The sequence below is a fragment of the Tachysurus fulvidraco genome, chromosome 2 (assembly GCF_022655615.1).
Source record: "Tachysurus fulvidraco isolate hzauxx_2018 chromosome 2, HZAU_PFXX_2.0, whole genome shotgun sequence".
NCBI lineage: Eukaryota > Metazoa > Chordata > Actinopteri > Siluriformes > Bagridae > Tachysurus > Tachysurus fulvidraco.
The window spans coordinates 6,844,363-6,855,671 of NC_062519.1; the positions used below are offsets into that span (position 1 = coordinate 6,844,363).

Consider the following 11,309-nt stretch of genomic DNA (forward strand, 5'->3'; position numbering starts at 1 on the left):
AAAAAACAACCTGATAGGTCACCCTTAATTCCGGAAGGATGATGTATTCATATCTTACACCTACTGTATATGGCACATGCTGCTTTTTTCTCGTCACCGCACTGCTGCCCAACCTATATGGAAAGTATCCATGATGAATATGGGGCATTACACCCAAGCTAGTTACTGGACACCTCTGCTAAAACAAGGCAAAGTTGTTTTCATATTGTGGCATTTGGGGTCCAGCTGTAAGTTGATTGCAAATGCATGATCCATGCAACTGCTGCCATCAGTTCTAGCACCCTCAACACAAGCAAGCTGAATGTGATATTAGAGTGGAATAATGTTTGCCACGGGTTAAGGTTATAGGGTGGCTACCATTCTTAATGAATTGTGTGATGGCAGTACGGCAGTATCCCGATGCACTTGGTTACTGAACGAGATAAGGCCACTTGCATACATCTGGTAAAACCTGTGGCAATATAAAATAGTACATGGTATAAAATTAATTAATTTGAGATTATTCATTTAATTCAGAAAGACTGCCATTAAAAGGGCAAAGCTTCTGTGGAGTCTGTGGAGGTACAAGAGTTCAAGAAAAGACATATTGGTGGCAGTACAGATTGGAAGGTTGTGAGCTCAAATCCCAGGGCCAATTAGTGGGCCATTAAAGCAAGGTCCTTAACTGCTTAGATATATAAAAGTGATAAATGTAAGTTGCTCTGGATAAAGTTACCTGCCAAATGTCATAAATGCAGATGTTTTGTGTGCACAAGATATCTGACATAATGAGATACAGTACAGTGGCCTAACATTGTTCTTTTCCTAGTAGGAACGTGGATAATTTTTTACAAGCTTTTCAAATCCTCAACACAACGACAATCCAGCTAGGACTGAGCAAGATGTTAATTAAATGTGCAAAAAGAAAAGCTAAATAGACATGAGTCGAGAAAACATCACTTTTAATGTTAGGCATTAATAATGAATTCCACATCACAGTAGTTAGTGAGTGAGAAAAAACATGTATTTACATCTAAAGTTCACATCACATTTTGTTCATGCCAGCACAATATATACAAAAAAAAGAAAAGAAACAAAGAAAAAAAAACAACAACAAAGAATACTTATTAACATAATACTTAGTACTCATAAAACATAACAGTTTTTTTCAGCTTTCAATGCAAAATACACAAAATAACTGATTAGGCCATCGAAAGAGTCACTGAATCCTCATTTGCGTTTTAGTTTTAAAAACACATTTACATCATAAAGTACAAGGCAGACAATTAATCCCAGTCTGTACATGATTTGCTCTTCTTAAGTGTATAAATACAGAAGGATTATATACATAGAGACAGATGCTGGGACGCATGAACTGAAATGCTTTTAAAAGTGTAAGTACTGAGCTTTCTACAATTTTATGTACAAAGACAACTGAAAAGTCCCTCTCTTTGTTTTCCCTTTTCATGGGACATAATGCCTCCTAGTTTTGAGATATTGCCATTGTTTTTTTTTGTTTTTTTTTTATTTGTTTACAAATATAAAAACAGCAGCCATCTCCCTTGCTTCTTAAAATACATATCAAGTGGCTATGAAGTGTTATTAATAAGCCGTATGTTGTGTAACTGATTTCAGGATCCTCTTTTCAAAGGTGATGAAGAATAATAGATCATTGGGTTTCTCATAGTTTGGAAATTTCATTGGATAAAGAAAACTTATTTTAAGTGGAAATGGAAAGAATTGTAGTCCTGGCCCATGAAGTATGATATTTAAAATCAAAGCCTATTAACGCGTCAGATGGATAAATTTAACTTATGTATCTCGGTTTGATTTATTATGCCATATTTAAGCTTCATTCTACAAGAAGAGGAAAGAAAATACACAATGACTAAATCAACTAATGTAGGAAACAATTATGCAACGTGTGTAAGCACGCACGCTCGGCTAGTTTTTTTTAGTATTTGTACAGAAATACTTATATTTTGTTGTAAATTTGTTAATATTGCCCAAACTAACCACGATACAATCTTCTCATCTTATCTCATTTCATCACTGGAATTGTTACAAAAGATATGAGTTAAAAAACAAAAAAAGTAAGTAAGTGATAAGTCCCTTAATCCTTAACTGTTCTGGTCTAGGACTGGAATTTTGGACATTTAAAAGTGATAAATGTGATGAATTACAATTCTTGCTTGATTAAAAAAATGGATATCATGATTTTTTTTAACATTATGACAATAAACATTAGTGCTCAGAGCTATCAGAGCTTCAGTGGCCACGCTTCATTGGCTACTTTAAAATTCTCCCCTCACTGTACACACACGTATACAAACAAAACACGAGAGACATAAAAAAGAGAAAAGTCTTTGTGACATCCTTCAAGTATAACAAGGGTTAAATAGATTGTATATTGTATATCAATGTGCATTCTCTAGTATATATGACTGCTATTGGCTAGTCGGCGAACTTTTAAAATCCCCAATAGAGAAGGAGATGTGCGACAACACTTTATTCATGTCTGTCCACTCTGTGACATACGGAACAAAATGAGATCTAACTCAGAACCGACATCTGACTTTGAATAACTGGAAGATGACTTGAAAAAGAAACTATAAAAAAAAATTAAGATGTAGTATTTTTCAAGCTCTCTTCCAAGCTCTAGTGTTCTGTACTGCAAAGAAATATTTAAAAACTTTTACCAAATATATTGCTGAATTTAATTACTTACTTGGAAATGTGTAATTTGTATCTATTTGTTTTTTCTCTTTTAATTTTTGTATTTTACTGTTGTCATAATTAATTGATTGCTGAACCGAATTTTAGTCTGATTTTAGTGTACAAACATACATGTACAGATACGCACCTAAATTTTTCTTATGAGTTCAAATTCCAGAATTGACAGATTCATTTTGAGATCCTTCAGTAAAAACATAACACTAAATTTTCCAGCATTGTGGTTTTTCTCTGCCTCATGTGTCACTTACTCAAATATCTTCTCGATTTATTTAATGATTTAAATCTAATATTGGCAGCGGCTTGAGTAATTAATTGCTCACGATGCCTGCTTCTACAAATTTGGCATGGATACGTTTTCTTTAAAACTTATACAAGCAGCTTGTACTGCAAAAAAAAATAAATAAAAATAAAAGAAATTACAAAAAATAAAAAGAAGAAGCATATGAAAAAGTGAAAATGGATGTGTTTCCATATCACATCCTTATTAAAAATATGTCAATTAACAGTGGGGAAAAATGTCCACTATGCACGTCCAGAGGCATTTTATCTTCTAGAGTCATAGACAGAGTTAACTATTGTCATTTATTTCAATGCTGCATCTCCACTATAATAAAGAAAACATGCACACTTGTACAAAAAAGTCTTAGGAAATGAAATCACATCTACTAGTCTCACACATCATCATGTACCCACCAAGAAGCGATTGCACATCCTTCAGCAGCTAAAAGGGTCAAAATCCCCTCACTTGCATAATAACAGTGTACATTATTCAAATGTTCACACCATCACCCTGGATTCATATTAATATATATCATTTTGTATTTCTTATTTTTACTATACAAGCTTTTATTAGATAAAGTTGGGGTGGTTTACAATTGCTATCTAAAAATATATTCATCTTTACAAAAACCTAATGGGAAAGAAATTAAAATAATAAAGCGAAAAGTGCTGTGAGCAAAAGCAGTTCCGCTGTAAAGACATCTGTGAAATGGCTTTCGTATTCGTCTAAGTGGATAATTGAGTTGCAAGGGGTTCGCTGATTTGCGTTTGCAGCGTGATAATAAAATGTGTGTGTGGGTGTGTGTGTGTGAGTGTGTGTGTAATGAAGCTTTGCCATGTACATAAGCCTCTTAGTGCCATGTCAGTGTGCCAACTCCCGAGAGAATTAGCAAGGAATTTCCTATTTCGGAGATGAATCTCTAAACTAAAATAGAAAGCGGACCTTACTGGTGATGAGCACTAAAGGTCTCGTTGTAACTGTTATGGAAGGATAATGAGGATGTTTAAAAGTCAGAGACTTCACTTTACAGACTTTACTATATAACAATATAAAACAATGCTCGAGTATCTCATCTAATCTTATCTCATTTGATCTCATCTCATCCCATTTCATCCATTTGACTAAACAAAATGAAAATGATTTTTTAAGAAAAAAAAAAAAAAAAGAATTCCTCTTACTTCAGAAGGTTTTTGGTACTCCAGAACTAAGTGCTAAAGTGCATTCTGACAGGGGGAAAAAAAGCCTTAAAGTGATGAATACACCATTCAAGTTTAGTATTGTTTTGACAAATTTGATGCCCTCCATCGATTCAAACTCATCAGACCGAAATTTAACACATTTAACCACTTAGATAAGCAACGCTCTTCTTTCAAAGTGGTTAATTAAAAGTGGGCTTAACAAAATTGTATATCTCACCAATATTGTTTCGTCGCAAATAACCGTCGCTAAAGTCGACGAGAACATTTAGAAGTAACAACTGCAATGCTTTCATTCCCTTGCTCAGATTCTGTTGTCTATAACACTGTGTGAGCTTAGTGCTTAAGGTTCTACTCAAGAGTCCAGAAGCTAGTGAGTGCAAATCCCAGGACTGGAAGGTTCAAAAGGTTTAAAAACCTGAAAAGCTTCAAAGCCGAACATCAACTTCAACCCCATTTATCCAGCTCTACTAGAGAAAGTCACTTTGGGTAAAATCACCTGCCAAAGGAGTACATGTAAAAGCAAAAATCCTCACAGTTCTCTAGAAAAATTGTAAGCAAAAAAAGAGAAAGATTATAATAGTGGTAGTGGTAGAAATGTGGCAAGCACACAGTTAAGGCTGGTTTATGCTTCCTTCTGAACATACTTCTGAAACTTCAAGCGGAACCAAGATGGAGGCAAACTGGAAAAGTCTGTAAGTTTGATTTTGATGCTATTTCTGAAAAGTTGTTCTACAAGATGCAGTGTTGTGATGTTTTTTTTTCACCTCTTAAATAATGCAGTTGTGTCTGTAGTAACAACAAATTTAATGCGGCTCGTCTTGTCTAGATTTTGTGCCACGTAATCTATGGCTAATACTCTTTTGCTATATGTGTTGCTTTTTAACAATAATAAAAAAAAAACTGCAGTTGTTGATATAGTTAAATTTTCTGTAAGGAGATACGTATATAAGATTATCGAAAGAGTCCTCACTGTTAGAGCTTTGTAATAGTAGCAAACTTTCTACCATGGGAAAGTCTTTAAGATTTCATTTAGTCATTTTTACTATAACCTGACACCTACAAGTCAAGGGGACGAGAATTTTATTATATTTTTTTTTTCGAGAAAGAGACATGAGATGGGACAACTGTTTATAGTGATAACAGGAACTAGCGAATTGAGAACATATCTCAGTATTAACTATAAACAGTTAAAAAGGGTGATGTGAAATCCTAACAGCACAACCCATTTTGTGTTATTCCTGACCTAACAATTTATGGTTATATTTCCTTTCAGTTGCTTGGAGGCACTTATGCTATGTTTAAAGTAACTGTAGATTATCTAACTATTGTTTTAAAGTAGCTTACATCCCTGACCAGCCAATGCACTGATTCTACACTTGAAATAATTTGATTTTACAGAGAAACCTGTCTTCTTTACTGTATTATACTTCATATGACAATAAACACTTTGAACTTGCTGAATGTTGAACAGACAACTAAATGTATTTCATTTAATTATTCCTGTTTCATTCATTCATTTGCATTTTCTTCCCAACCCCCATTATTTGACGAACAGCCTTAAAATAATTAAGAATCTCCTATTGCTTTGCAAACCAAGGACATTACAGGCTTGAATATGATCCTTTTGAGGTCGTCCCCAGAAGCATTTCTGATGAAGCATAAACCAGACTGCTATAATCTCCACTGTAATCCTGAAAGTTCATCAAGATGTACTCAGTTCTTGCATCAAGTCCAACGAGACTCCTATGATAATTGATAAAATCTTGTTGGAGGTAAGGTGAACCAGGTAACATCAAATTCTCTCATTCAACTATTCTGCAATTCTACAAACCCGGCTTCAGCCATTCGACATGCAACTGGCCTGCCGCACTATCGGCCACACCTCTACTCCTCACTGATTCCGTGCTCCCATGCCACTTTGGCTTGCTCTTCCTTGCTGGCCAGCAGTGGTTGGGAGATCTTGCGTGGCATTGGTCTCGGCACAGGTCTCAAGTCCTCCTCTGGGATGCAGCCTTCTCTCAGGTACGGTTTAGGGGGAAGTGCTGGAGGTGGCTCGTGCTGATGGAGGTGGTAATGCCCAACGTGCCCAGCGTGGATAAGGTGGTGCCCATCTGGAGGCAGCATCGGCATGACACCCACAGGGGCTGAGTTACTACGGCAGGGGACTGGCTTTAGGCTTTCAAGGACGTCAGGCTCGGAGATGCTGTAACGGACAGTGCTGGGTGTCTCTGCTTCGTCTGTGTCCGTGGTCCACGTCTGGCAGCTGGGTGTGGAGTCAAGAGCCGGAGCATCTGATGAGGAAGGGCAGAAATTGCTCTCACTTAGAGACGAGACGCCACTGCTGGCACTGCCCGATAGTGTGGAGTTACTACCGTCAAGAGCTGACTGAGGACTTGTGGGTGAGGCGGGTATGGGGTGAAGAGGTGACTGGAGCCAGGGGAAGAGAAATGGCATTAGTATCAACACACAATTTTGTTAAAACTATACATTTTATAGTGCAGAAACTGAATAGATCGATCCATCGGTCCATGTAGAATGGTCTCTCAATGACATCATGATAATGACATGATCTTGAAAAATGTGTCCTGGCATAACATCCACACAAGACTATTAATACCTATGTGCTACTGTTTATTACTCATCGCCTTTACAAACATTTCCATGTCCTGAATACCCAGGATCTAAAACAGAGTTATTAATGCAGCTTGCAAATGTCATGCCCTATGCCTGTTCTAATTAGATGTCAGAGAATGGCAAAGATCTTTCACTTTTTAACCTGTCTGTCTAAGCTCTCATTAAACCCATATTTATTGATTGTGCCACTAATGAGGAAAGAATTAGTGAATGCACACACCTACATGCACATCCAGGCCAGAAGTCAGGAAAATTTGGACAGGGTGTAAGGGTAGGATGCTTAACATGCATAATAGGAAATAGAAAGTCTGTAAATTCTGGAAAGATACCTTTCTTAAGGAGCGTGCTGGGAGAGCTGGGGGGAGTTCACCAATCTGCTGCTGGAAAGCATCAAAGTGCATCGAGAAGTGCCCTAAAGGGAAGGACACCACAGCATAGAAAACCGGTCGGAGAAAATGCATGCACTCAATAAATGAAAAGTACAACTACAAGAGATTCTTTCTCTGCATATTTTACATGCATGGAAGGGAAACGGTGTCCTATACATGGAGGGAAATCTGCAAGGATGAATGCTTGAGGGCTTAACTTCTGAAATATGACAGTATGAAGGCTCTTACCATGGTGCACCATGGCCCTGATTTAATAAAAACACTCACAGATTTCACTAACAGGCTGTATGAATGAATGAGCAACCTATCAAAAATCAAGAGCAAGACATCTTAGCTTGAGATAGATTTATCTGTTTCTGCATGCATGCTGGACGTTTCATTATGCAACAGCAATGAGATTTCTGCATGAGCACCTGAAAGTCACATCAGAAACGGACAAATCTCCGTTTCTGCATTTCTGTCTTTGCGAACCAGCAGAGCTAAGAAATAAGCTACAGTTCTATGGGACAACAATCCTAAGAACAAAATTTATTTTTCCACTTCTCTCAGCTCATTCACAATGTGTCTGAGTATCCAGCGGGGATTCAAGGACGTTGCTTTTCAGCTAGTGCACTTATGTCAAGGTAAGGATTCTACTGTTAGGATCCATATGCACCCAACCCAATTGGATAAAACGAGGCAGCCTTGTGAGGACCCACTCGCATCCAAGAAGGACCATATAGCACTCACAGAGTATATCACCCTATCCATCTAACTGGACAACCTCCTCCATAACCAGCCATCCAGACCTGCACCTCAGCCCATGCAACTGTAAAAGACCGCAGCGAAGATACCAATTTCAGTCATGCTACTCCTGTGGCCAACCAAGACTTCAAAGCACCTCCTACCCAGAGAAACCCTGACCTGTAACAGCTAAAGTGATCCTGTGCCTGTGCCCCATAGTCTCATCCTGCCAGTTCACTGCTTCACCAGTCAACACTGTCATGTCTCCACCTTGGTCGATTCCAGATCCGTCGGTTGGTTCGATTCCAGAACTGTTATGTCTCCACCTCGATCGATTCTCATTCACCGCTATCAACTTTGCAATGTGACACCACTCAGGATAACTGCAGCATACAGTCAACCCATCAAGTTCCAGTTACCCTAATGGTTGGACTCGTTCATGAGTTAGACCTGCTCCTTATTTCAGTCTTCAGTCCTACAGCCAACATGATTATCTTGGGTTTCCTCTAAAAAAAAAAAAAGGCTTACCCACTCCTGTTAGTCCCACCAAATTTTAAACAGCTGCGTGATGCATATTACTTCATGAAATTAGACCTCAAAAGCACATACTGTATATTTCCTACTCAGTATACGAGACGGTCACGAATGGAATATGTCCTTCTGGTACCAAGAATACTTAGTAATGCCATATGGACAAGTACATTCCAAGACCCTCAATTACTGTACCAAGGTGTGCAATGTGTTAACCTGACTAAGACACCATCAACTTTATGTAAAGGCAGAGAAATTCATCAGACAACTCTCATTCTTTGGATATGTAATCAGCCAAGATGGAGTGGATATACAGGTAAAGTGCGAGAAGTGATGGACTGGCCCATTCTGTCCAGTATTAAAGAACTGCAGCAATTCCTCCTACCACTTTATCTTCTCTGGGGCAAACACATGAAGCTGGGCTAGACTGAATCGGTTCAAGTAGCATACGATAGGCCGAAACGCTGCTTCACAACTGTACATATTCTAATACACTCAGACCACAGTACACCCTTCACTTGTCTGACTCGACTACACAGCTTCATATCATGTTGTTACAGTTTAATTTCCTTTTATTTCCATTCATTCATTCATTCATTCATTTTCTACCGCTTATCCGATCTCGGGTCACAGGGAGCCTGTGACTATCTCAGGCGTCATCGGGCATCGAGGCAGGATACACCCTGGATGGAGTACCAACCCATCACAGGGCACACACACTCTCTCATTCACTCACGCAATCACACACTACGAACAATTTTCCAGAGATGCCAATCAACCTACCATGCATGTCTTTGGACCGGGGAGGAAACCGGAGTACCCGGAGGAGAACATGCAAACTCCACACACAAGACGGAGGCGAGAATCGAACCCCCAACCCTGGAGGTGTGAGGCAAACGTGCTAACCACTAAGCCACCGTGTCCCACCTTCTTCACTTTTTTTTGTCATAACTCTGAGTACTCTTACCAGGAGGAAAGTTGCGAGGAGGCACCGGTGGAGCCATCACACTCCCCACATGGGAAGAGAGGAAAGGCATCGCATCTCTTGTGCCACTGTCCAGGCTCCAGCTGCTTGGAGCTGTCAGCACTTAAAGGAGAAATAAGTAAATAACTTACAATAGTATTATAACTATAAGGAATATTGTGTGTATGTGTTATTTTTTTATTACAGCAGACAATAAATATTTACAGAACCTTGCATAAGTATTCATTTAATCCTTTCAACTTGCAAATTATTAACTAAGAATTATAGTGTAAATAGTTTCCTGTAGAAAGTAGAGGGAGGAAATTAAATTTATATAAGCTTTAAGGTGAGCGAATATTTATCCAGTATACAGTGTATATTATTATAAGCCTTGATTTGCAGTTATGGGATGAATTATAGTGACTACTTATTGAAATTTATGTAAATAAAAAAAATTAATCCCAATTTCCAGCAGCTTTTTGAAACCCTTTTATAAAGAAGTGAATTATTTCATCGCTGGGAAGTCTTGAGTAAAATGAGTAAGAACACAGTTTCGATTTCAGTGTGAGACATTTTTTCCTCTTTCGGGATAACCTAACATAGAATTTTAGTGGTTGAAGATAACACCTTCAGACAGCAGAAATGGGTTTGATATAATTTATTAGATAGAAACAGTGGTTTTGTTTTGCTTTGTATTTTGAACTTTTCTATGAACATTTTACCCCAAATAGGCTAGGTAGAAACAAAAATACTTATGAAACACTATAAATACTTAAAGCCCTGTGAGTCTACATTGATGTGGGCTCATTAACACCACTGTGACATGCAAAAAAATTCAATGCTGAACTTGGGCACCACAAAACAGAAGCAAATTCCATTTTTTGGCCTCTGGTAAAGGAGCTGAAGACACAAAGTCAAATTTTCCAACTTTATTTCTATCAATCACTGATCATTTTTATACTCATGGACCTTTAAGCAGCTAAAATACCCTCACATGCAGTTAGTTACTGTCATGTACAGTAAGTGATCTGTAATAATATTGCATAATGTATTATAGGCCATTATATTTTATGTGATTCTGTATATTTTCTTCTAGCAACCAGGGACAGAATCACAAAATATATCAGCCTGAATACTTGAAATTAATTAATGATATAAAAGTCACTAAGAAACACAGGAGATAGATAGACAGACCTTTTTCAGCCACAGACAGATTAGGGTCACTGCACGGCTTGCATGGCCCAATCACCTGATGAAACAAGGCCCTCTGCAGGTTGGCTGGCTGGAGGTAAAAAGTATTTATATCGACAACACACCATACACATATACAATCGATGCTGCAAGAAGGTATACTGACATGCTACTGTATAAGCCGTAAGACATCTGATGAGGCTAGTTAGCTAGCAGTAACTAAATCTATACATTCTATGACTATATTTTCTGACAATTGACAAATTATACATTAAACAAATACTACATTAATAGATGTACTCGTAATTTAATGCTGTGTACTGAACTAATTCAGAGCCAATAGCATACAAGTGAAAATGACAAGAAGTAACAGAAGCAGAAGACAGGACCTGCCACACTTTCTAATCAAATTGTTTACTAGTTTATATGTTTATATAAAACTGATGTTGGGTTATCAAAAATATTGTGAGTTTACATGAGTTATCCATGCTATAATTGGTTGAAAGAAATCAGCCATTAGTCAGTAGTACTGCATGTCTGAGTGTCTCAGTACTACGTACCTGTCCGTTCTCACTGAGGTTGGGGTACATGGCACTGCTGGGCCGATCTCGATGCGCTGGCAGTAGCATCAACATCTCGCGGTTGTGTCTGTATCGATCAGGCAGTGATGGAGAACCAACTGC

At 38.0% G+C, this 11,309-nt stretch overlaps 1 protein-coding gene across 7 annotated transcripts in view; it reads right to left on the minus strand.

Annotated features, from left to right (window-relative positions):
* Window positions 1-924: 924 nt before the first annotated feature.
* Window positions 925-11,309, minus strand: part of dock3 (dedicator of cytokinesis 3) — a 204,521-nt gene continuing 194,136 nt past the window's right edge. For all 7 annotated transcript variants that reach the window (XM_047810266.1, XM_047810265.1, XM_047810263.1 and 4 more), the window contains 5 exons: window positions 11,187-11,305; window positions 10,630-10,717; window positions 9,439-9,558; window positions 7,158-7,240; window positions 925-6,621 (listed from right to left, as the gene is read on the minus strand). In XM_047810266.1, coding sequence (XP_047666222.1) covers window positions 6,079-6,621; window positions 7,158-7,240; window positions 9,439-9,558; window positions 10,630-10,717; window positions 11,187-11,305 — 953 coding nt within the window. In that variant the 3' untranslated portion in view covers window positions 925-6,078. The remainder of the gene's footprint in view (window positions 6,622-7,157; window positions 7,241-9,438; window positions 9,559-10,629; window positions 10,718-11,186; window positions 11,306-11,309) is intronic.